This window comes from Diadema antillarum, unplaced genomic scaffold, assembly GCF_040938485.1.
Source record: "Diadema antillarum isolate AM-2024a unplaced genomic scaffold, OU_Dant_1.0 seq00000585_RagTag, whole genome shotgun sequence".
Taxonomy (NCBI): domain Eukaryota; kingdom Metazoa; phylum Echinodermata; class Echinoidea; order Diadematoida; family Diadematidae; genus Diadema; species Diadema antillarum.
In genome coordinates this window covers 666,393-693,888 of record NW_027271519.1, presented here as the reverse complement: position 1 = coordinate 693,888, position 27,496 = coordinate 666,393, and the positions used below count along the sequence as shown (strand labels likewise).

Here is a 27,496-nt window from a genome sequence, read left to right as displayed (position 1 = left end):
TGCCACCTCAGGTGGTACCAATATCTGGCCTGGCCCATGGACTATTTGAGGCAGTAAAATAATCATTGGAGATCAGTACAAATTTCGCCACTTTTGTGTGTGGCTGTAAGCTCATATAGGAATGATTCTATGGCTCTTAATTCCTATGCATGATACAGAAGTCAGTGCTATTTTGAAAGTGTTTAAAAATTGATTTATGTATGTTGAATCCAGCAGGCACAAAAACACGGCATGTTGTGAGTGTTTTCTTGAGTACCAGCAGCTTGAGATCAGTGAGTGGTTGCTGAGCTCCTTTTATGGTATAAACTATGAGCAGTTGTATGCATAGTGTCTGTGTTTTTAGAATCAGCTGTTTGAATTGTGACCTGTTGATATCAAATGGTTGCATACTTTATAAAGTATGATGTCTTGTTGAAAGAGATAGTACTGCTATTGCTTTGGTGAAGAAGCAAAAAATTGTGTGACCATCCTTTTTCTACTTGGACAATCAGTAGTAGATTGTACACTCTGCTTTTAACTTTACAAGATACCCTTACCGATATTTGTACCCCTCTTCAGTGATGCATGTATCATCAATCTGGATTGAAAATATCATCGTTGATGATACCCTTGAGAGTGATTTTGAGATTAACTCCTCAGTATTGAATATGACTATGCACAGGCTATCTATATGATTGCAACTTTCTGTGCCTGTGTGTGAGCACAGAAACCCATGTATAAGACTGGTGAAAGTGGCCACCACATCTCATTGATGTATGAATGCATATTGTAGTCATGAAGCATCACAGTTACAGATATCATTTTTCTTGCACAATATATATTTCAGTTTTTTATGACTTCTTGATTTATAATCAGCTCATGTCATTTTCATACATGTATATGGTTGTAGCAAAACCCAAATTTGCCATTCCTAATCATGACTCTACCAAACAAATTTTTATTTGTATTCAGCATGTATTGCATCAACATAAGAGTTAACATTTTGCCAGTCAGTCTATCCATATGATGCAAAACTTTGTGGAATGAACTACTCCCACAATTTAAAAGTCATATAGACCTGGCATTCTGGTATTGTATGGTGGCTTCAAAGTAATGCAGTGCGGAACATGTTTTGTGAGTGTGGCAAACAAGCATTGCCATGGAAACCACATTTTGATCAAATCTCTATATTGCGAATCACTGCCGCAGTCTTCAAGTAATTGTCATAGAGCGTGGCACATATAATGACCTTGGGTGTTTATATATGTGCAAGATGTGTCTTCTTTGTGTGTCTGACCAGCCACTGCCATGGCAACAGCATGTGTCTGGGGAAATACTTCGCCGAGCAAAATATTTCACCGTTCTCAAGTGATTTGAAAAAGTATCTATTACACGCTGTTGCCCTGAGGTATTGGTGTGGGCTGATGCAGTAGATTTGACTGTTGTATCTGTTGGACCAATTGTCGCCATGGTAAACAGTAACACACACACACAAAAAAAAAAAAACCACACACACAGACACACCCAAACAACATAATGTCATGGTGGACTGTCAGACTGTTTGATGAATCAGTGCACATTTATTGCATTGTTTAAAAAAAAACCAAAAAATAATTCTTTAAGGAACCTTTTTACTTAATGATTGCTCTCTACTTGAAAATGTTTGAGTAGTGTATGTGCACACCTGAAAGCTGAAATATAGCAATATGACATGAATGACCTATATTCAGACATTTTTTGCATCATTTTCATTTTCCTTCTAAAGAAAGTATATTGTTGAAATATTGATAATGTTTATTGATAACTGTATTTATCAACATTGGTTCATCTTTGTGTGAGAGGCTCAAATCTAAGTACTGGACAGTTACACTTGCATAGATACATAATGTAGGTATATAACTTCAGATGGGAGAAAATGTGTTAGGCTACAAAGCAGTTAAAATTGTTGTATTGACCAGAGTTTTCACAGAGGTTTTTGTCCATACCTTTAGAGGAAAAATGTCCGAATGCAGAAGTTTCTGGTAATGCTGTAATACTACCTGTGAATGTTGCTGGAATAGATCCTGTACTTGATATGCTAGAGATCCATACTCTGAAAGTCTTTTAAACTACTGTAGAAGATGCTCAGGGGTTCAGGTAGGCATCATAGTGTTTGCCAGACATTTGTTGTCAAGAGAGGGAGAGAAAAAGAGAGAGAACGAGAGGGAGAAAGAAAAAAAAAAAGGAAGCGTGATTTGAGTATCAGTTACAAGTCCTTAAAGATGGTGCTATGATGATTCATGAGGATTACTGTGATTCCCTTTTTCACTGACATTCATTTTCCTGTCTTTGAGTTTACCGCAAACAGCAGATGTAAAACCTTCACTGCATTACCGCATTGAATGACAAACCGGGGATACGTCACTCAAGTTTCTCTGAAAGGCGATCAATATGCGTCAGTGGATTCTAACAATTTTTAGTTTACCCGAGCCAAAGGTCAGAGCAAACCATTGTGATAGCCGTTGTCAATGTCATCTGCCTTTTTTAAACACACGGTCAGATTTCATGAGAATAGAGGATTTAAAGTTGTTCCTGGCCTAGGTTACTGGTGGCTCCATTGGGGCCTAAGGGTAGAGCCTCCAGTAGTTAAGAAGGGCATATTTGAACCATCTTGTTCACATCCTTAAAAGAGGTGCAGCCAAGTCACATTTTATTTGCATGCATACTTTTAAGAGGTCTTAAAGACGGTAATTTGATCATGGTGGTGACTGCTGTGGGCGGACTTGCCCCTAAGGAAGAGGTAACATGTTTTGGAGGGGGTGAGACTGTTTGTGGGCACTTCAGATTGAAGAGCAAGTTTGATACGCACCATAGAGTACCGTACTTGGGCTGAAATCCAGCGGAGGAGAGTCAGCCAATATATTGCAGTTCCTGCTGTTGAGCTTTTGTTTTTGGTTTTTGTTTTTCAAACTCATGTCGGTGAATGGGAATGTGCCTTGCCAAGAATATGTGAAATGAAAGAAATGATGACAGCGACAACGACAAAATCGACAAAGTTAGCTGCTCCAGAAACATCAGAGAATGACTTATTGCATGCCGCATATAGAGGAAGTACCCTCAGTAAGGGGGGGGGGGGGGAGGATGGGGGACGATGAAGTGGTGTAACCGCAGTAACCTTGCTTGAAGTCAGAGGCAGGTGATATTTGCTCCAGCAGTCTTGTGTATGTTGCCGCCCATCTCTGCTCATAATGCAGATTGACTCGTCCCTTGGTGCCCTCTGTCGGTTGCTGCCAAATAAGGCATCAACCTGTGTTAGCATGGAGATAGGAAGTTCAGTGATGTGTCAGGATTTGCCGCGCTGTTTATTCAATGGACCTCTCTAAACTCCAGCTCTATTAAGTAATGCTGTTTAAAGATTAAAACATTAATCTTTAGCAGGTGAAAAATCATAACTAATAGTAAAATACCATTGTGGCAATAATTTGGTAGCTTTGGCTGTAAAGTGTATTCAAATCTTGAAACAAATGTACACTACTTCACAGATTTTAGATGTCTGTCTCTTAGATTCAGAAGGGGCAAATTTTGCTTTGATGTAAATGTAAAGAACAAGTCTACTTTTATATATGGACTGAGCGAATGCAGGTGTATATAGAAAACACCAGCTAAAGTTTGAAGATGATCGGACAGAAAAGTTTCTGTGCAGCTGCTGCTGGATGAGAAGACTACTACAGAATATAATGTCACATACATAGAACGATATAAGGAAAAAAATAAAGAGAATTTCACAAAATTTCATTTTTGGAAAAATGTACTATGCATTCCATCGACTTGTCACTGACATATGTTTAGGGTAATATTATTCCCTCTGCCTTCTGAAAAGGGCAGGTCAAGTGCTCTTTTACTATGCGAGAAAAGTGAAAATATGCTGAAGTGTCTTCTCATCCAGCAATGGCGGCATTGTAACTTCAAAAATTCATAACTTTTGAACGGATTGTCTGCTTTTCTTCAAACTTTCATTGATGAGTTCTACTACTATTACTGCATTCTCTGAAGTCAAATGTATATGAAGGTGAACTTGTCCTTTAAAACATTCATGCAATATAATGTGTGTGTGTGTCAGATATTAAGATTTTTATGATAATGATGAAGTCTTGGTTTAAGAATTCTCAGAGTTCATTTAGAAAACCCTGACTAAATTTCAGGACTGAAGTGGGGTGTAAGGGGGGGGGGGGGGGGGATGAAATTGCTCTAGCGGAAAACTGGACATGAATCACATGAGATCAGACCTTTTTGCATTGCCTTCATATTGTTCAATCTCCTGTTACCTATGCATGCCTCATGAGGGAATCACACCAGCATGTACAAGATGTCATGATGTTTCTCTTGGCTCTGTTGATGGAACAATATTGTAAAGGAAGATTACTAGACAGTGACTTTCCAAACCCATCTCCACAGGTTTGCCCCCTTTAATGTGCCCACACTAGTAGTTATAAATTTTCCAAGCTATTTCATTAAGCGTGCAGATAATTACCCCCAAAGTTGGCTGTAATGACAGTTAAGACAACGCACTCAGGCTGAGCAAAGTCCCCCTAGAAGGTCATCATCATTAAGCTAACCAGCAGATGTGCCAATGAGTAAACAAAGCATGGTAAGGGTTAACCCATTGAAGACTAGCCCCGATCATACTCGGGCAGGTGTCTATGGGAAACGTATGTTACAGCAAAATCAGCTCGTCCTCAACGGGTTAAAGGGAAAGTGATTCTCAAGGATGAAGCTGCGTGAAATGACGGCAGTGAAATCAAAGTGACTGTCAGGTCGAGTAAAATTGCCAAAGTCTTAGGTGTATATGTGTGCTGCCAAGTAGACGAGGACCCCCTGATTGGTCAAATTAATCATGGTGCCCTTCAGAACCTTACAATTGTACAGTTTTGTTTATGTGCCACATTGCTGCAATAAATGGATGGAAGAATTCACACAGTTCTACAGATTTCGCAGAGTGTTTGGGAGTGCCATTGTAGTAATTATGTCAAAAATCACCACATGAATCATTGATCCCCATTGTATCCGCATACTGTCAAATGACATAACATTGACAAGGAAAAAGCTGAACAAATTCAGTCACATGTACGTGTAAACATGTGATAATTTCAGTGGTATGGGGCTGACAGGCATGGTGACAATGTCAGCACAATCACTGAGTAATGATACAATAATAGATACATTCTCAAAACAAAACCAGCTTCGTGCACACATCATTTGCGTACCGTACATCCAGTGCATTGTTATGTGTTGTGCAAAGGCAGTACTGGGGGAACTCCATTATCATGATAACCTTTTTATCGCAGCATCATCACATTTTAAGGTCATTCTAGATAACAGTGTGTACATCCACATACCTTTTTTTCTATCAGTATTGCTCATCCAATGTCACAGCCACCTAAACATATGAGCATGTAAATAATCCACCCATTACTTAACTGTTTCAATTTCAATTTCAATTTTTATTTCATTTTTTGACAAGAACATGTAGACATCCCTTCTTCTTTTTTTGGTAACAGAAAATAAGATGTGTAAAACTATGTAGGATGAAAAGAACGTACAATGATTGTCGCACCTTATGATGATTATACATTATCATAAAAATCAAGTGATTAGAAGTATCGCAAAAATTTGAAAAATGGATGGACCCACTAAAAAGACAAAACTTGTAGGATGTGGGCCCCTCAGAAGAAAAAACATCAGTCGAAAGCAAGGAGAAAGTCTGGAAGCCCACTAGAAAGACAGATCAACAAAAACAGACACATATACACACGAGTAAACATGAAACTGGACGGAAATAGGAGTAATAGTACAACTGAGAGTTGACTATGAGACGAGACAAAATGAGACAAAACTAACATTACAGTAAGAGAACATTAACAGAACAGGCAAAAACGTTCAGCAGAGACAGCAATCTCGTCAGAAGTATGGCGAAATAAAAGATGTGATGCGAGAAAGAACAAGGTAATAGAGATATAATCGCGGAAATATCCTAACCGTATATGAGTATATTGATGATACTGATAGGAGCTAGAATAAATGTAGAATTAAATATGTGATAATGCAGGTTCTTAGATAAGGGGTTATAACAGCTTGTTAATTCAGTTCAGTAGAATTATGAGATTGCAAATTCAGTTTCCTTTTGAATGAGTATATAGAGAGGGCATTTTTTACATCGTGATTCAAGGAATTCCAATAATTTGGGCCAGTATAGGCAAATGTGTTCTTGGCTAAAATCATACAAAGAAGAGGTAAATTTTACTCATTAGAATGGTGAGTTGGATATTCATGAAATGACTGATTTTTTTATTTTTATTTTTTAATGGAAGATAGAAGGAAGAGAGTTATTGCTATACATGTACATAGATTGTCCTAAATTAGATAAAAACAAATCTCTAATTTTTAACAGCTTATTAGAAGCAAACAATACATCTGTATGTTCTTACATAATTTGCAATGTTCTGCTCATGGCAAAGTGTTGCTGTGATGAGATATGTTCCATTATAAAATGGGTTCAAGAATGTAGCCAATTGGAAGCGCTGAAATGAGTCATGTGTGCATGTATTAATTTCTCACTAACGTTACATGCACGGCCTGACGTCACAATGTTTACACTAGCAGTGCGCACTCAATCAGTTGTTACAAGTGCGTCGCGCGCTACTATACGCGCTGGCAATCCTGTAAACAACTTCTAGTTCGGACTGCCGGCCGGCCTTTCTTGTGTGCATGCATAACATGTGTGGTGTACGTATACTCTTATACGTACAGTACTTATATGTGCGGGATTTCCGAGTGCGACGTGCGTAAATGTTTGGGCCCACAAAGGTACGTGAAAAATGCTGTTTATGATACAGTGTTAGCTTTCGACCCATTTTATAAAACAAATGATGCACAGGATTATTTCGTGGCGTTAGTGGAGATGCAGCTCACTCTCGGGTATTTACAATGTAGTGCAACATGCACTCGACTTCGCCTCGTGCATGTTTCACAATTGTAAATACTCTCGAGTGCGCTACATCTCCACTAACGCACTCTATCCTGTGCATCATTTGTATATTATTGCTTTCGTGAAGTCAATACAAAGGGCAGACAATTGATACTCATGAAACTTAAGTTGTACTTACAGGTACTGTTTATGATTGGGAGAAGTGATTTTAAAAAATGTTCGAGTTATCACATTTGATGCTTATGTGTATGTCAGCTGTATCACAAAACATCCTACTATATACAAAAATTTCAACATAAAGCCTAAAATAAAGGAGATATCACTATTTTTCTCAATAAACCATAACTGTAGGCATTTTATTCTTGAAACAATGTTATTACTATTTTTAAATATTTAACAATACTTCACATCGATTATTCTGATTGACATTTTTTACATTAGCTGTTTGTACATATACCCCTAACTCACATTTTATAACTATTTTGAAGCACTAAAGCTGGGTTTTTGTTACATTGCAAGTGGCAAATAATGCCTGTAATAAGTTCACACATTCCATTTTTTTTTTTTGGGGGGGGGGGAGGAGTTGCCACGTTTGTCTAGAAAACATGTAACACACAAGGAATAACACTGAAAACTGTTGGCTTTGTGTTTGATCCACTTCACAAACAATATTTCACAAACAAATTATGCAAAAATATTTCACAAACGAATTATGCAAAATTTACCACACAGTGGCAATAAATACAAAACCACTACATATATGTCAATGAAGGAATACTGCATGGCATAGGCCTACTTACCAATCACACTGCACAAGCTGGCCTGCGTGTTTATACAATGATATCATCTTTGCAGGGTTGTCACTCACAACTCTTTTGCACCTTAGGAAGGGTTGGGGGTCAGGGGAAGGGGGTCTCAACTTCCTTTTACAATTTTTTTTCCCTGCTTCATTCAGCCTTTGTAAGAGCTTCATTTACCTGTTGAGTACTGTAAAACGAGGAATTTTCGCGTGCATTTTAATTTCGCGAATTTCGCGAGCGCCAAAATTCGCAAAATTAAAATGCACGCGAAAGTTTTTGTCTACACTACATGCATTGAACACCAGTGGCAATTCGTGAAAATTTCATGTCACGAAAACGGCTGTCGGCTCCAATTCGCGAAAATTTCATGCCGCGAATACATCATGTTTTACAGTATTCTTAGCTATCTGGAGATATGCATTTCATGTACTTATTTTTTGACTTATAACGATTTTAGAAATTTAGGTATTTCATGGTCTTGCTAGTTTGCCTAAAAAGTGATACTCCCCCTAAGAAAATTAATCTCCCAGCTCAGCTACAATATGTTGTTTAGCCTTCTTGCGTATAGAATGTACATGTAGCTCATTAGCATTGAGGCATTCCCAACATATTTTGACCCTAAATGTACCGGTACAACTTTGTGTGGTTACTCACTCATGGCCATGCGAAGTTCACATTTTTTCCCCACTCGATTTCAAGGGTTTTGACAATAACTACTGTAGTAGTGTCGGCAGCAGTGAGTAATGTGCTGCTAGGCTAGTCCCCTTACATAGTTCTCGTGATGTTTGCTATCATTGTTTGACAAAAGTAGTGATACAGAGGGAGTCCTGTTAGGTGTGGTGCACTAGTAGAGTAAGTTACTTTGCAGATCAGATAAAACTATGTAATGCGCAAAGCCATGAATCATGCAAAGCAACGTATGCAAAGCACTTACCTTTTGATTTCTTTGTCTGATTTCATCACCACAAGAATGAACAACTGGTCCAACATAATATTTTCCTGACGTAGTGCTGTAAAAGTTGAAAGTTTCACTTGAGTATTTTTTTTTTTTTTTGTGCTCAGTCCAGTAAAATTAATTTCAGCTGTTTTTAATTCTTCCAGAATCATAACAATGAAATGTTTGTATTAAATATTACAAGCAAAACATTTATTTTCATTTTTGCACTGGTTTCATGCTGCACAAAATGCATGAATATTTTCACGCCATGAAAAATCTCTACTCTTACAATATACACACATATTTTCATGTTCATGTTGCAAGTTGAGCTGACCTTAGATTTTTTTTTTTCTTTGAACATGGCAACGAGAGAAAGCAATCAAAAGATTAGCAGTGAGCGACACGGGATTGACAGCTTTACTTCAAAGTCCCCTCTTAAAGGTTTAGCCAGTGAGGAGGAAATGTCTTGCCTTCAGGCACTTCTGCTGCTCTGCTCCCACTAGACTCAAACCAAGGACTAAGAGATCGAGATCTGTAGTCTTTTCCCCCGTGTGAATATGCCCATGTCCATGAGCAGGCGAATGCTACTCGTCTTTTGCTTGTCGTCCAAACATATGATTGGAATGATAGCCATGTGAATGTTTGTATGTATCTATATTTCTGTCTGCCTCAGTCTATCTCTAGTAAGCTGTTTATAGTGTTGAAGAAAAAGAATGTCTTCTCTTGTATAAATAGACTTGAGACAAAACACAAAGTACAATCTTCTGTCAAAAGCAAGATGGAGATCATGACAGACCATTTTGCATGAAGAAGGGGGAACCTCCAGAGGTTAAATGTGGAGTCTACACCCTTCCACTGTCACTCAGTGTCAAAATGGTCTCAGAGTACAAACCAAAAGTCTCAGTCATGATTGAGTGCCAAACTGCATCATGTTCCACACCTGGGTCTCTTTAGATAAAAAAAATATCACTCAATCTGATGACTGCAGTGTAAACGAGGCTTCCAAACTCAAGCAGTATGACCAAGGAGGTACTTTCCTCCTTGGTATGACTATGTACTGTACATTCATAATGTATACGTATACATGTTTAAGTTCTGTTCTTTTAGACCTGTCAGTCTTTCCCTTTGTGCTGCTCAACTATTGAAGCTACACAATATTGTCATAAAATGTGTTGGGTAGTAATGCTTTCCTCTGGTGTTTCCCCTGCCTGCCTTACTGCACCTTAAATTTCATGGGCTGGCTCCATCCTCTCTGTGCCCAAGGGGTCAAGAAACAATGGAACAATTTGTGCAGACATGACAATGGGCACATCTTGCTTGTTCAGGCATCATGTGAGTGAGGCAATATCAACTCAACCCGCGCCTTCCTGAGTCAGTCGCTTGTCATTAGCAATTCACATGTACTGTTGGCCAGGTGTCAAGTGTGAATTGTTTATATGTGGCTGAAATTAGACAGATAAGGTAGGACTTTTGTTAGCTGCATGATACATGCTCAATCTAAACAAAAAAAAAAAAACATATATCATCTTGAGTGAAGAAATATGAAATCAAAGCAGCAGCCAGCAGCTGCACAAAAATTTGATTGAAATCAGGGAAGAACTGTATTTTGAATTGTGGTAATTAACCATGTGAACAAAAACAACTACAATGTATGTGCATGAAGAAATGAGCATCTCTTACCTGGGAATATGTGTATTTAAAACACAAATGATTCTTGATGTAATACTTTAAAGGACAAGTTCACCTTCATAAACATAAGGATTGAGAAAATGCAACAATATTAGTAGAACACATCAGTGAAAGTTTGAGGAAAATTGGACAATCGATGCAATAGTTATGAATTTTTTTAATTTTTGTGTTGGAACCGCTGGATGAGGAGACTACGACAGCTTGTGAGTCATTATGCGTACAACAGTATGAGGAAAATGTAAAAGAAAATTCAACATATTTTCACTTTTTTCGCATAATAAAAGAGCACTTGACTTGCCTCTTTCTAAAGGCAGGGGGAATAATATTACCCATAACATTTGTCGGTAACGAGTCAAGGGAATGTGTACTTTTTTCAAAAGATGGAATTTTGTGAAATGCTCTTTATATTTTCCTTATATTGTTGTACGCATGTGACATCTAAGTTATTCATACACTGCAGTAGTCTTCTCATCCAGCGGGTATTGCACAAAAACTTTAAAAATTCATAACTTTTGAACTGATTGTCTGATTTTCTTCAAACTTTCAATGATGTGTTCTACTAATGTTGCTACATTCTCTCAATCCTTATGTTTATAAAGGTGAACTTGTCCTTTAAGGACATGAGGAAATTATTTCTTTTGACAAAATGTGCTATGACTTATATTCATTGAAAAAAAAAATCTATAAATTGCAAGCAATTTCCTAGTTGGAAACTATAGAATTCTTTCTGGGTATCCCAATGTAGTTTCAGATAACTGTGAAACTGGAAAGTACATTCTTTTTCTCTCTTTAAAAAAAGGTGTCTCAAACTTTCATCAGTCTGTTGAAAAGACCAGAGTTGAAGAGTGAAGCCACTGAACTTGGGTCTTTATTCCATAACAGTCAAATACTGAAACTTTGCTGCAATGTACCAACAGAATTTCGTCAACTTCAGCAATTAGCAGTTGATGGCAACCACAAGCTTTCACTATTGCCTGCAGCATGCACAGGTATGTTGTGGCTACAACGCTGAACAGTGTGACTGCCAAAACAGGAAACAGCATGCTTAGCGTGGGATCAAGTCAACTTGCTACTGGAAATCAAGGATTCCATGAAGGATTGATTCTTCTGGAATGACTACAGAGATATTGAGTGCACTGTAGTATATATTTTGGTTATTCACTGGTTAAATGCTTCTTTAGAATATATTCAAACATCTGTAGAAATATATGAAATATATTTCAAAGTTTCCATCGCTGTTTTGTCAGTAAGTTTTCATTTACGCGTAAATTGTACCAAGAACATTTTTTTTTTTTTGCTATAAGGGTATAAGTGTGCTTGTTATTTAACGATGAACAGAGCACTGCAGCAGAGGAATGTTAAAAGCAACAGTGTGGTTCAAGGTTTTGTAATCTTTGATGTGAGTATAAAGTGACTTGCACAGACTTGTTTGAATACTATTGTATCACATGCATCATGCAAGCCCTAAGGTAATGAGGTCAATTTGAATGCCCCACCCTGCACCTATGGGGACATATGAACTGATTGTTATAAATCATAGTGTGGTAGCATCTGTTAATGTTGTGTGTGTGCTTCATGCCTTAACATTTTCACATAGAGGTCATCTTCTTTGAAACTGCATTGAAGGATGGTAGTCTATCTCATTCGCACTGATTCTCGAGTAGAGCGAATCTGGGAGGCAAAGCCAGGGGCTTGGCCAAATGTCAAAAGCAGTTAGAGTGTAATTGCCAAAATTTGTGTGCTGTAGATACACAACTGCTATCCAGTATGAAGTTTGTAAAGAATAAAGGTGCACACATATGTTTGATTTGATTGTTTTGAATTCATGGTATACCTTGGTGGATGAGCTGGAAATAAAAAAAGCAAGTTTGTTTTATGTTCAGGCACTTTGTAAAATTTGTATCACTTTGTGAGATTGAAAAGGGTGTGATGAATAAGATGTGACACCGCTGAAATGCCGAATTTCGTCCTCCACAAATTTACAGATAGATCGGAATGAAAACTGAATGGAATCATTAAGACATGTCACTCTGCCATGAGTAGAACTTAAAGCTGCTCAGAATCTGTGGCAGTGAGTGGAAGATGAAAGAGAGCTGCTCGGATGGGTGCAGGACCTTCATGGGGTAAAACTGATAAAGAAAGATAGCACTTCAAAATGGGTCCACCATAATTTGCACCATCTGAACATGGCTACCTTTATCAGAATTCGCACAAGTACCAGTAAATGTCCTCTCATGTGGCAGTTGGAGACAGGAATGCTCCTCTCTCTCCCTCTCTCTTGGGTTTTTCTCACCGGCAAAGTTTGGCCAGACCCACCCTCTCCCTCCACCTCATCTTCTGCCCCATTCCCTACCCCACTCCCTTCAGCCCAACCTGTTTTTCTGAGCTTGAAAATTTAGCCCAATTTGTCGCTGGATTTGAGAAAAAAAGGCTGGCTAACCGCATGGATTGTCAGGCAAAAACAATTACAGCAACGTGATTAGATTAGCACTTCATTAGCAGTGCGAAGTCTAAAAATAGTGTGGTTAATGATGACAGATGTAGCCATCGTAATGAATATTCATCTCCTCTCTCACTCCACCAGGTGAGTAAGCACTTGTTACCTTCAATATCCTGCTCTACAGAGTGCTAGGTACATAAATATTTAAAACACTCTGTGCGGTGCACTTAGCGAGCAAGAACGGCAACCCTAGTTTCAAATATAATATCTAGGGCTATGAATACAATTGAGATGAAGGGGGGGGGGGCTAAAGAAAATTTAGGACTTGAGGTGATAAGTTCTACATATTTATGAAAAACCTTTGAGTGAAGGGCCTCTCAGAGTAGCTTAAAATGTGAGCCTGAGTTCAGTTTTCCAAACAGAATGGACTGTGAGAGAGAGCATTTTGCCAGAGCGAACCAGAATGCTCCAGACCATGAGTGCAGTTTCGTCTGCAGCCTGAATACTGCCCAAATTCAGGTTGTAGGATGTGTCAAAATCTCTGCTAATTTGCTTTGAATGCAGTCAGAACACTCCTGAATGGCTGCCTTATATGGTTGGTGTTGAGAAGCTTGGTGAAGCTGTTAAATTGTAGGAACCACTGCTGAAGCCACTAAGCAACTGAAATTCCCCATTATGTCCTGGCTCTGGAAGGGTGTTGATGAAGGCTTAGGCAGTGGGGTAGGTGGGTGGGGAGTAGGTGGATGGAGTAAAGTGTGGTCTGACAGGAAGCTGTTACTGCAACTGTTGCTGCGCCCAGATGGCCTCCTGGGAGCCCCAGACAGAATTGGGTCAGTGGACCTGTGCTAGCCAGTGTGATAGATGAGGCTGCCAGTTCACTGAAGGATGCTGCTGCATGCAGGGTCCTTGGATAGGTGCAGAAGGGTAGGGGTCTTTTGGAACTTATCCTGCTGCTGCTGCTGCTGCTGCTGCTGAGTGTGAGTGGGAGATGAAACTCGTAGGTAAACTGGTGCTCCTGCGACAGGCTGTTGACTCCAATCTGGAACTTCAGCCACATTGGTGTGTGAGGAGTGGTGCATATGTGTAGGTAACCTGCATAAAGTCAGCAAAGGTGTCCTTCTCGTGTTGCAGGGATGACTTTCCAGCCTCGAATGGCTCATTGAGCAAGTGTCTTTGGATTCCAGGGATGCTGCTCTGCTCATGGAGCCTAAGCGTCATTAATAGTCCAGGACTGGGGACCCCAAGGGTGCAGGAGGATGATCATCAGTGACATCGACTCAAACTCAGACAGGGAAGCTACTGCTGCTGCACCAGGAGTTGCCTTGGCTTGGACCTTGGCCTTCATCTCGAGGAGATGAAGACAATCCAAAATCATGTCGACATACTTGCACTTTAAGCAGGATTTTGATTGCAGTAATTGTAATTTTATCATAGGCATCAAAATGAAAACATGAAAACAATAGAGAGTCTGCTTCAGCTTGCCAAACTTTGGCACACTGCACCATCAGCTGGCCACTGGTCACTCATCTTGATCATCTCCCTGACCTTCTGCTCCCATGGTATATCCTTCAGGTCTTTCTTGATGTGGTTATGGAGTTCTTCTGGTCGAGAAGGCAATCTTGCTCTTAAGTTACACCTTTACCCATGATGTCCATGACCAAGGTCAGGGAGCGGAATGTTGTTGACCTTGGCTCTCTTCTTTCTTTGCAGCATGATGTGATGTTGACCAGATGGGGGATAAGTGGATACTTTGTGGAATCCATTTTAGCAAGTTACTTTTCATTTCAGGGTATTGTTACACTTTAATCCTACTGGTAGAAGATCATTATGTACATTGAGGTACTTAAATGATAGATAACATGGAAAGGTATTTCATACATACCTGTATATGACAAAGAATCTGTCTTGGCCAAGTTTGTATTTAGTCACATGTAGCATTTTGGGTGATGATTTACATTTAAAAAAATGTGTGGAGTCACATAGTCTTGAGCCTCTACTGTTTTTGTTTCAAAGCAGGAGGCTATGCGAATTTGTATTAAAACAAAATAGATCGTAACCTCTTATCATGGCTTTGCACAATTCTCACCTGGTTACTGTACGAAGGCACATGCTGGTTGTGCATCGACAGCGGCTGCTCACTGCACCGTACCCGTGCAGCCTCTACATGGAAGTCGCACAGGCTTTGTGCAGTTTCCATGTGGAGGAGGCTGCAGAGACTCCATTGCATTTAATCTGCTCTGAGATTGCTTGAGTTCAGTCCCCTCTCTGTGCAGCCTCTTGTGTGGATGAACCGCAATCCTTCCTCTACAGGTCCACACAAGAAATAGCGTGATGCTCATAGGCAATGTGAACACATCACAGCGTATCCCGCAGCTGCCTATGGTGCACCAAAAACCAGACAGAAAATTATAGACAAATTTATATTATGGTGCCCTGGGCAAATATGTGAATTAGGTATTAGAGGCCACACTCTACTCTGTCTCCTTCACAGTACCCAATAACTGCACTTTCACAAAATATCATATCATCTGATACCTTTTCGCTGTAAAATCTCTCGCTGATTTTGCCATGCTTTTTGTTTCTTTGGTATAGGGGAACGGTTGCAGAGTGCTGAGGAGAGTGAAGTACTCGCGGCGCTTGCCAACAATGCAGAAGGGGGCGAACCAGAAAAAGACACGGATAACTCAGATTCGGACTGAAAAGTGTGAGAATTGAGATTATATGCAAGTTGTTAACAATTTACCCTGTCCCAAACATTGAAATTGGTTTACTGGAAAGTAATAATGATGGAATTCAGAACACACCCACACACACAAAAAAGAGGACAACTGAAAACTGATCAACAAAAGAATAAGAGTGGAAACCCTTAGAGATCAGGGGAGGGACGTGCTGTCAGGCCTATCTATGGAAGAGGTGATATCATCCATGCGGAAGAGAGCGCATAGCACCCCGCCCTGTTCCATGATGAAGATGTCAGACGCAGGAGTGCTGTCTCCATGTAGTAATAAGAGTACCCCCGATCCAACGTATGCAATCGAGCAGCGATCATGAGCATGGCCTGGGGAGCACGAGCGTCTCGTGATGCGTCACACCTGAGGAACTTGAGAGTTCGTCTCGACAGGCAGAATCGTTTTGTGCAGATGTTTCTGATGTCGCCATGGCAACGGGTTGCAAAGTTCTTCCCTTCGTCGAGTGCCTGCTTGGAGTACTATGAGCTGGAGAAATTGTCAGGTGAATCATTAGCATGAGCAGCTATTGCATTTGGCATGTGCAGACAATACTTAGGTGTAGCAATCTTCATTTTTAATAGAGAATCTTGTCTGTGGGAAAGAAATTGTCTCAGGGACAAATTATACGACTGAATGCAATGATGTCTCATTGTTAGCTTGTACTAACTTATTACAGGCACTATCTACTGTCAATGTGAGGATGTATTGTTTGTATTGTGTGTTGTTTTTTTTAACCCATAAATGTAGATCATATCGTCAAGCTGAGAACAAAAAGTGTGCTATCACATTCTAGGATTTGAGCATTAATAAAAGCAAAACAATCAATTTTCAAGAAATAAAAAGTTTACTTAATCAAAAGTGAGTAGATTTATAAGCATTCTCTGATTATCAGGTAAAGTATGCCCTTGTGGTTTTACTGAAAATGGAAAGAACTTAAAAATCAACACCACAATGTAGAAGAGATCAAGCTCTACATCGTGATACCAATAACTCAATGCCCCCCCCATAAAAAAAAAGAAGAAGTGAAAACGCCCTTCTTGTTCTCAGCCGAGGGTATACTGTATACACTGCATATTTTTGCGGATTGAATTTTGATTTTTGTGAGTTGACCAACATTTGCAAAAACATAAAACATCGCCTCCTGTAACACCATGCGCTGTATACCTTAGCTCCATGGTTTGACATTACCAACTTTCAAAAGGAATACCACCTTAAAGGGTGTGTACAGTTCTGGTTGAGGTGAGGATTTAGCTTTTAAGTGTATAACGTTTTGCGAGATATTCAGAAACCACTCTATGAGATGTCAAAGAGCATGCAATTCTAAGGGGTATCAAAAGTTTATTTGATGAAAATCGATTTGGAAATGGCTGAGATATGCAAAAACAAGGTGAAACAAAGAGATTCTAATAAAAGGCGTGGCCTGTCGCCTTTTATTATTATCATCACTTTTTTGGATCTCAGCCATTTGAAAACCAATTTTCATCAAATAAACGTTGAATCCTTCTTAAAATTACATGCTCTTTCATATTTCATAGGAGGTTTCTCATTATCTAACTTGGAATGTTCAAAACATGAATCCCCACCTCAACCAGTACTGTACAGTCCCTTTAATATTTCTCATTCTGTCACTGTGATTCTCAATTGCAAATCTAACCACTCACAAAATTGTCTTCCAGGCACCAATTAATGGAATATATGTATTATACTGATGAAATGTATGGCTTATACAATAATACTTGACATGCATTGTTAAAACTCTCAGTCTGATATTGCACCTTTAACAAGGTCAAGGATAGCATGGAGTGAAACAGTATTGATATGCATGTAGATGTCATGATGGTTGGCATTTCCTTTTCAGATATTGTCAAGGCCATTTCCACTGACCATTTGATTCACTGGAGGCAGTTGAAGAGACGTACATGTAATTAAATCAGCCATTGTTTTCAAACTGTTTTAGTGGCCCTGAATAGAATTGGGCTAAATGAAAATGAAGGCCTGAGTTATATGTAACACCATATTAGATTCATCTGACAAAAGTTGCAATTCAACCAGTTCCACAAATAAAATGTATTCTCTCATCCTTGAGCAGTCATTCAAATACCCGAAGTTTTCCAAGAAAATATGATGCAAAAGAAGGGGAGAAAAACTCATCAACCTCTTCAGGCCATCACAGCTAAATGAGCAGGTGGATTGAGCTTAAATTTGCACACATAACGCTGTGGCTATCGTGTGGCTCGTTACTTGGGATGAACTCAGCAGATTGCGGGGGGGGGGGGGGGGGGGGGGGGGGATGGTGTTGCTCAAATGACCTACTCTCCCTTGTTTGATATGCAGACGGTGTATTTGACATCAACTTCAAGGGGATATTTTGCTTATGAGCTCATGCAATACCTGATAACATAAAGCTTTGAATTATGATGAACTCTCCCCTCATAATGTCATAGGTCCCCACAAATTGTTGTCTGAAGCTCCCTCATTATTCACTGTAAATTTCTCTGGCCGAGGGAGCATGTGTTATGAGGCGGGAGGTAATAATCTCGGCTTTAAATTTGCTGGGACTGCTGGAATTCCCACCCCTGACAACACATCTAATTGGATCCCTTGGGACCTGTATGATATTGCACTTTGGTCTTTGGTCTCAACCTTAACCAGGTGTGTGTAGCATAACCGCCATTTGTTAATTTTCCGCATCATGTACACTATAGGTAGACAGACAATTTTCACACATATAGTGGGTCATAAAGTCAATTTAATGATGCTTAAATATATAAATTTGTTGATTGGGTGACTGCAGACATTTTAAAAGTAAAGTTTGAGGGAAATCGGACAATTCATTCAAACATTATGAATCTTTACAATTTCATTATAGCCATTGCTGGATAAGAAGACTACAACAAATTGTGGTGTCACACATAGACTTTAAACGATAGGCCTATAAAGAAAATATAAAGAGAATTCAATATTTTGTCATTTTTCTACCATGATGAAAGAGCGCCTGGCTTACCTCTTCCAGAAGGCATGGGGAATGATGCTATTCTCAACATATGTCAGTAACAAGTAGAAGGGATGTGTACTTCACATAGAATATGGATTTTGTGGGATTTTCTTTATATTTTTTGTGTATTTTGTCCTGATGTGACATCACAGATTGTTGTAGTCTTCTTATCCAGTGATTGTGGTACTGAACCGTAAAAAAGTGTAACTTTTGAATGGATTGTCTGATTTCCCTCAAACTTCACTGATGTGTTCTACTAATATTTCTGCATTCACTCAATCCACATGATAATATATTGGGTTTCATTCCCCTTTACGTGCTCCAAAAGATAGTTTGTTGCCACTATGCCTTCATTGTCTGCCATATTCTAGTTTATCATAATGAGACCGAGCATTATTGTGTCTCTGGAATAACGCCCCTTTGGAAATCAGGAAAACCCCAACTGTAGCATCATTAAAATTAAGACTTTAAAGCACATCTCTTCATTTAACCATTCAGTTTTGTTTAAGCTTATCAGGAGCTTTTGCAGCACAGAAAATATGTGTGTAATTATATGAAACATTCTGGGTTTTTTTGAATTGATTTACATGTTCTGGTTTTGTTATTATTATCATTATTATTATTATTATTATTATTATCACCATCATTATTGTTGTTGTTTTGTTATTATTTCCATTTCAATATTATTATCAGATCATCAGCAAAAAAAAAAAGGTGTGTGTATTACATATTTGTGTGTCCTTTATCAACTGATTATCTGACACAAGAAGGAAGATTGAACATGTTTTTGTCAGCTTTCCACAACTATGTATATGTCTGTGTTATTACCAAGCTTGGTATCCTTTCTCCCTTGTTAAAGTCATTGGCGGCAGCTGCTAAACACATGTGTTATTCCTTTGTAGCAACTGTTGCGTGGCAACTTCAGTGTGATTTTTCTGAAATACAAATGCATGTTGATCTGTGTTGATTTATGATACCCTCAACATCACTTTTGCGGTGAAATGAATATCTAGAAACATTCCATATATTTTAACTAATTTTTCTTCTATTTTTCTTCATATTACTTGGATACACCAACAAAAAATCCTTCCAAACCAATATTCCTGTTGTGACCTCATCTGTCAATCATTGCTAAGGTACTGATATGTTTAACAAAAGACACTGGAATGCACCTTACCCTCGACTCAGCATAACTTGCATGTTAATGTGATATTAATGTGACTAAGACCCCATTTACAGTGCGAGGCTCGGCCGCGGCTCGGCCGCGGCCGTGCCCAGCCCTGCTTCAGTGTAAACGCGCAAAAGGCCAAATGCGAGGCCAAAATTGGCCTCGCATTTGGCTTCGCTCTGGAGGTGGTCTCGGCCGCGGCCGAGCCGCGGCCGAGCCCGGCCTTTTCTTGGTGTAAACGCAACTGGGCCAAATGCGCGGCCAATTGCGCGGCCAATTTTAGTCTGGCTACCAAACCCTCTGCCTGTACTATTTCGCTGTTCATGATATTAACCCCCTCAACGTGGAAACCTAGTATAGTATAAGGTGGTTGTGTCCTGCAAAGGATTTTTTCCTTCGGCAAAGGCCTTTGCCCGAACGTCGACTTCGTCGCCACGGAATTCATTGGGCAAAGGGTCTGAAAACCAGACAATACCAAATTGCGTATGTTTATAAGCAGAGCGCCACTACGACAAAATATTGAAAGGTTTGAATCAAAAGCGCGGCCGAGCCCAGCAGTGTAAACGGACAAAATTGCGAGGCTCGGCCGCGCAATTGAGGCCGGGCTCGGCCGCGGCCGAGCCGCGGCCGAGCCCGGCCCCGCACTGTAAACGGGGTCTAACAAAAGACATTGCGAGGGAACATGCAAGTTATGCTGAGGGAACATGCAAGTTATGCTGAGTCGAGGGTAAGGTGCATTCCAATGTCTTTTGTTAAACATATCAGTACTTTAGCAATGATTGACAGATGAGGTCACAACAGGAATATTGGTTTGGAAGGATTTTTGTGTGCGTATCCAAATGATCTGAAGAAAAATAGATGAAATATTAGTTAAAAATATATGGCATGTTTCTAGATATTCGTTTTACTGCAAAAGTGATGTTGAGAGTATCATAAATCAATTAACATGAATTTGTATTTCAGGGAACCTTTAAGCCCTCATAAGTCAAATTTTCTCTATGTTGAAGCTATTACTGCAGTCCAAATAGATTCAACTTGATAGGCAAGGTTGACTGTAGTTGAATCACTTTTGTGTCAGTATACAACTGTACTTGTAACATGGTATGTATGGGTGTTTTACAAATTGTATCGCAGGAGAAAGTATGAAGTTGTGTATAGTTATACCATGACTCACTCCACATAAAACAAGACAGCCAAGACTGCATTCATTTTCTCCAGTTGCATTCAAATTTTATTTCCTTGCAATGGAAATTATAACCGTTGGCTCTGTAAATAAATATTTATAAATAAATGTACATACTCTTTTTCCATACTGCACTTTTCCTTTTCTTTGCTGCATTCCTTTGTGACTGTGTTTCCTTGCAGTCTTCTGCATACCTGACATTACACACTGTGATAACTTTACAAACACACAAATTCTTCACTGACATTTACACAGAAAATTAAATGTTTTCTCTATGTTTTTGTTGTTGTTATGAGGCAGGATGGCATCATGACACTTTCACACAGGTCACCTCCCTTCAAAATATGGATAGTATGTTGAAGGCTGCACACATGCCACTAGAACCAATGGATTACAAACATGGAAATTTATGTAAATCTCAGGCAAAAAAAAAAATCAAAGTGTAATTGTTGAAATAATTTGATGTGATGCTGCAGTTTCCTCTCATGGTCTGTGGTAGAACTCACAGGATTCAAAAGAAAACTTTAAAAAAAAATCCTGAATGCTGGAAGTAATTGCCAAGAATGTGGTTATATCTTGTTCAGAGGGATGACTTACCAGCATGCGCATTTATCGTTATCCTGATTACATGTGTATGTGGACCAGAAATGTAAAAAATGAATGAATACATTGTAGAAGAAAGGGGGAAAACCTTGTGGGAGACATTTCATATCATAAAGATGAAAACATCAATATAGGCATGTAAGAAGTTTTATACTCATTCGTCATGTTCTCCACAGACTTCAGAAGTTCAAAGAGATCATTAGAGTCTCATTAGTCTTTAATGAAATCACGACAGCTATATAAGCCATCAGGTTTTCCGTACCATATATAACTTATGAAAATATAACTTCCATTGCATGCATTTTTCATATCACTGTTGTATCGTTTGACATTATGTTTCCATTTGTTTGCATGAAATTGTTTTCCCATGATGAAAGCACTTTACCCATGGACAACATAACAAATGATCCACTATTGCATTCTATTTATCCAATCACTGCCCGCTACTTGACTCACAAAAATAATACTTTACAATTTTTACTCCGACTTTAAAGCATATTGATCTGAACCACAATTGCACATCACAATACATTACGTTTGAACAAGTCGCTGAAGGTACCACATTGCATACCATCAAATTACAAATTATAGCTGTTGTATACTTCTTGTCAGTGTATGGAAAGTAGCAGAACACCATTTCTTGTAAGTCAATCACAGTGACAGAGAAATGTATACATATTACATGGATCACTTTTCTAAGTTTCTTGAAACAATTAATCTATGTTTTTAAAATGAACAAAAAAATCCTAACCATCACTGGTTGTTGAAGGCTTTTGATGTCTGCGTATTTGTTTTTCTCTTCATCTTTATTTTTGTCTCTTTCTCTGGTTTTACAACACCTTTTTCACGTAATCTTTGACAAAAAATAACAGCAAATCACAGAATGACGTACAGGCAAAGCTAAACAGAAAGAAGAAATGACTAGCCATATACCAGGGTGTGATGAAAGTATATCATAATCAAGACCTTATAAACTCTGGACAATTACCTTAGGGTACAAAAACAAAGAAATTTAAGGAGTTGTGGCCTGCGAAATCACCTTGTTATAAGAGGGGTTTATGTTATATCCGACCTCTTTAAAATGAGGTTCCACTGTATTGACATCTTCTGTGGCACTGCTTGATACCACATGCTGCAGTAGAATTAACTTGGCTGCTCATGGGCAAACTAAGTCATGTGTAGGTTTAAAAGATGAGAGCATATAGAAACCGATACACAGTGCATTTTTTTTTTTTTTGGACCCTCTAAAGTCATTCCATTTACATCCTTTGGTAAGTTGGATTTGACTAGACAATTCCTTGATATAAACCATGCATACCAATGTTTTAATCACTGAGACATGAGCTAAGCCAGTTCGCAGTCACTTTCTGCAAATAGTACAAGAGCCAAGGTTAGATGCTGAATGTACTACTAGTATCTATGAGAGCATAGTTTGCAGAACATCTGTAGTTTTAGCATTACAGCTCCAACAACACATATAGTCTCGTAAACAGGAATTTGGTTTTTAATGTTCTCTTAGAAAATAATGAAAGTTTTTCATAGAGAAGCATCATGGGAATGAAAATCAGTGTTCTGCACTGCTAAAATGTGGCAAACTTTCTGTCAGTGAGTAATAGGCTCTGTTCTTCCATACCTCTCATTGTATAAGACCCCTGCCAAATATGGTAATAATGAAAATAAGTGATAAAAATAGACAGATAAAAAGTTGCGTTCTGTAGCCTCTGAAAGGTAAGAGATCGTAGCCAAAAGGCTTTAAAATTGCTCTTGTCAGTCTTAGCAAAACTTACAAAAGGGAAAATGGACATGCCTATGAATGTAGAATTTGTTAAATCCAATTGTAAAAATATCAGAATAACAATTCAAGTCATGTAGAATGGTGCATCGCTGTGTTTGCTCTCATTATAGAGGATTTCTCCGAAATAACTGTTATCTGGATCGGAATGGATATGTTAAAGCAGTGGCGGATCCAGGGGGAGCGCACCGGGCGCGCGCCCCCTTTATTTTTTGTTAAAACAAAAAGAAAAAGAAAAAATGGGGGGGGGGGGGGGATGGATGCGTGCGCACCCTTCAATGTTGTAAAGGTGCCCCCTCTTTACGGAATTCCTGGCTCCGCCCCTGTAAAGGACCTATGCAATGCGAATGCATGTTGACTTGTGTTGATTTATGATACCCAGATGATCGCTGTTGTGGCGAAAAGAATATTATGGATGCGTCCCACACATTTCATAATGATTTTTCTACCATTTTCTTTAGCTTACATAGATCCGCTCACAACAACAAAAAGCAAAAACACACTTCCAAAACCAAGATTCTGTCGATAACAATCATGTCTGCTAAATTGCTTATTTAACAAAAGAAATTCGAATGCACCCTCCCTGGACTGAGCGTAGCTTGCACGTTTGCATATAGTGTCTTCCATTAATTGAATTAGTAGTATGGAAACATGCACATTGTTGCCGCATAACTGATGATCGTGGTATTATAAATCAGCGCAAGTCAACATGTATTTCCATTGCATCGCCCTTAAGTCTTGATTGAAGTTAGTAACAATGTTATTGACTTACATTCTATGTTTTATTTTGACATTTGTATGTAGCTCTATCGCTGATATTTCTTCCTTGTTATCTTGATTTCCTTTGCACGAAAAAACAATCAAACAAGCAAGCACATTGTGGCAAAAACAAGACAGTAGCTGTAGCGTGACATTTTGATCTCCAGTACAAATCACAATGCTCCCCTTTCCCCTTTAGTTTGGTTGCCATAGCATCTCTTTGGCCAATGTAACGCGTTACTTACTCTCTCTCTCTCTCTTTTATCCTCTCCCTAAATCAAGAGCCGCCTTTTGTTTTGCAGTCTTCGCATTTCGTTTCGATGTTATGGCCTCTTTTCCATTTGCCAATATATTTCATCTCGAGTAGCCGTGACTTTCTCTTAACCAAGACCCATACACTTTGCTAACCATAATCACGAATTCCTGATTCAGTACAACTTCACAAGTCAAGTATCCACGAACTTTGACGTGAACTTCGCAAGTATTACTATCTATATATACACACATGCTTCGTCATACAGGGTCTCCCTTAAATTTGCTCCCTTTCATCGTTATGATGTTTGCAGCATTCGTACTCGATTTTGTTGAACTATCCAATCCTCTGTCTTGAGATTCCGTCAATGTGGGGTTGTTGCTGCCTACAGAAGCAGCGGCACTCTTCTTCACTTCTCCCGGCGATGCGCCCTGCATGGATGCCTCCGAATTTGCGACGGGGATGACGTCAAGTTCCCTGTGGGGAGGCGAATGAACAGAAAAACTGTTTAGCCTTTAACATTGCAATTAGTGAGCGCGAACGTGTGTGTCTCTGTGTATGTGTATGTATGTGTGTGTCTTTGTGTGTACGAGAGGGAGCAAGAAAAAGGCGGCTGAATAAAAAAAAAAAAGATGATATTGAAATCGAGGGAGTCATACAATAATGTGATGGGGGTTGTCATGGTGAAAAGGTGGATACGGCAGGAATGCCTGTGGATGGCAGATGTGCACAATAGAGGTTACGAAAAATGAAAACAAATTATGCAGAAGGATAGGGAAAGAAGCGATTCTCGAGCCTTTAGTTACTGGCATAGAAAGCGTGGAGTCTGCTGTGGTTCTTGATGTTAAGTGAAAGTGAAATGTACAGCTAGGAGAAGTAAGTGGGGGTGGTAGTGATGCACATGGTTGGGGTCATTGTGGTATTGTTGGTGACAACAGGTGTACATTACCATTCTATCCATCATTTTTTTCCCCTTATCGCAAAGTTGAAAATGCGTTTCGATCTCTAGGTGAGCATCTTTTTTTTTAATCTTTTCGTTGGGATTCAACATTCACATCATTATCGTATCTAGCAATCCCCACTGCCCTCATCCATATCACATTCGAAGGTGAAATAATCAGTGTACATAGCATAATCGTAGAATTTGATATGAATCTGAGCTGTAGGTCTGACACGGCAATTACCAGCTCTTGTACAAAATTCATCTAACTTTACTGAGTTTATCGTTAGTCTATGAATATAAACATTAATCTCATATGAGTAAAGTTCTCAATATGAAAAATACTTAAGTAAAAGCGTATCATTTGACAAATGATTTTTACCTATGTGCATATATGTTTATAAGAAATGGACCAAAAGACTTTTTTTTTTTTTCAATCTCACTAAAACTATATGAGTTTTGGAATTCATTTTTTCGCCAGTAGTACTGACGGGAAGCATGAATCAAAACTCATCGTTATGCCCAACATACACTGTGCAGCAAGCTGTTTGATAATCATTATACCGCATAACCAACAGTTGATAATGAATCTTAAAGGGGGAAGTTCGGTATAGATACACAACGGAGAATTCCAAGGTGACGACAGCTCAGCTTTTCTGAATTTACCTCCGTTTTGGTGACCGATACCGCAGTTTTGTGAAAAATACCTATTGAACAAACAAATGTGCTTGATTTCGATTTTCATAAAGCCCTCCCGTCCGTGTTTGTTTGACTTTACTCTTTCTTTAAAATTCTAGTCAACTTTATTGTGGGTTGAAGTTGCCCTTTAAGCCATCATTGTCCTCTTCTTTTTCTCTGTTAAGTAATTAGATATAGATGTGCATGCTATTTTTGTTGAAAATATTCGACATACGTCAATGTATCTCCTTTATAACTGCGCAGAGAGGTTGGACGACCTAGAACAGCGTTGATACCAGATACCATCAACAGATTACAGTTGATGGAAACGTGAAGGACACTGTATAGTGTCGCACTGCGTCTTGCCGACAACGCAGTTGAGTATATTCATTCATATTAGGATATAACAAGGTAGCGCTCAATGTCGCGCGGCATTCCATAATTTTCAGTTTATATATATTACATGTATATATATATATATATATATATATATATATATATATATGTGTGTGTGTGTGTGTGTGTGTGTGTGTGTGTGTGTGTGTGTGTGTGTATACACTGTCATTTCTAAAACTTCAATGCTAACCTTGGAGCCGTGGAAGTTATAAAAAATGGAAAAAGGATTTTCATTCAATAACACCCGTTACCCACAGTAAGCTCAATAGTTTATTCAAAGGTCACCCGTCATTCGCTTCATGCGCCTCGATCACATAGATGTGTGTACATGCTATTAATTAATCGTGCTTTGTTCGATAGCATGGCTTTTGTGAAGCTTTACATAAAAAAAAGACTGAAAAAATCAAGGTGAATTCGTGCTTCACGAGTATAGATGAAGGACAGCTACACCTATCTCCAAGATTATCATTGCACCATTCTCTTTAAAGGGGAAGTTTACCCAAATAAGCATGTGGATTGAGTGAATGCAGCAATATATAAGTACATTGTATAACACATCAGTGAAAGTTTTAGGAAAATTGGATAATGCATTCAAAAGTTATGAATTTTTAACGTTTTAGTGCCACTCCGGCTGGATGAGAAGACTACAACAGCTGTGACATCACACCAGAAAAACGATATGAAGAAGATATAGAGATTATCTCACAATATTATAGACCCTATTTCATTTTTCTACCACAATGAAAGAACAATTTAGTTATCTCTTTTTAGCAAGCAGGGGGAATGCTATTACCCTTAATATATGTCAACAACAAGTCAAAGAAACGTGTACTTTTCATTAAAAAAAACCCCAGATTTTGTGAATTTTTCTGTATAGTTATCTTCTTTATACCGTTTTTCTGGTGTGATGTCACAAGCTGTTGTAGTCTTCCCATCCAGCCTAGTGGTACTAAAACTTTGAATATTCATAACTTTTTAACAGATTATCCAGTTTTCCTCAAACTTTTAGTGATGTGTTCTACTGACATAGCTGTATTCACTCAATACATCGTTTGGGTAAACTTTCCCTTTAAAGTCTAGATTTGACATCAGTCATCAGTTCAAGTCCTAATCACTGTGTGATTCACGGTGTTAAATTTAGGACCTCATCGGGGGTGCTTTCCAGCCAGAAAGTCTGTGCCAAGATGGTTT

General features: G+C 38.8%; 1 protein-coding gene across 1 annotated transcript in view; it reads right to left on the bottom strand.

Annotated features, from left to right (window-relative positions):
- Positions 1-24,193: 24,193 nt before the first annotated feature.
- LOC139735562 (uncharacterized) overlaps positions 24,194-27,496 on the bottom strand; it is a 34,366-nt gene continuing 31,063 nt past the window's right edge. Inside the window, exon 4 of the mRNA XM_071646320.1 lies at positions 24,194-24,768. Within this exon, the coding sequence (XP_071502421.1) occupies positions 24,552-24,768 (217 nt within the window). The 3' untranslated portion in view covers positions 24,194-24,551. The remainder of the gene's footprint in view (positions 24,769-27,496) is intronic.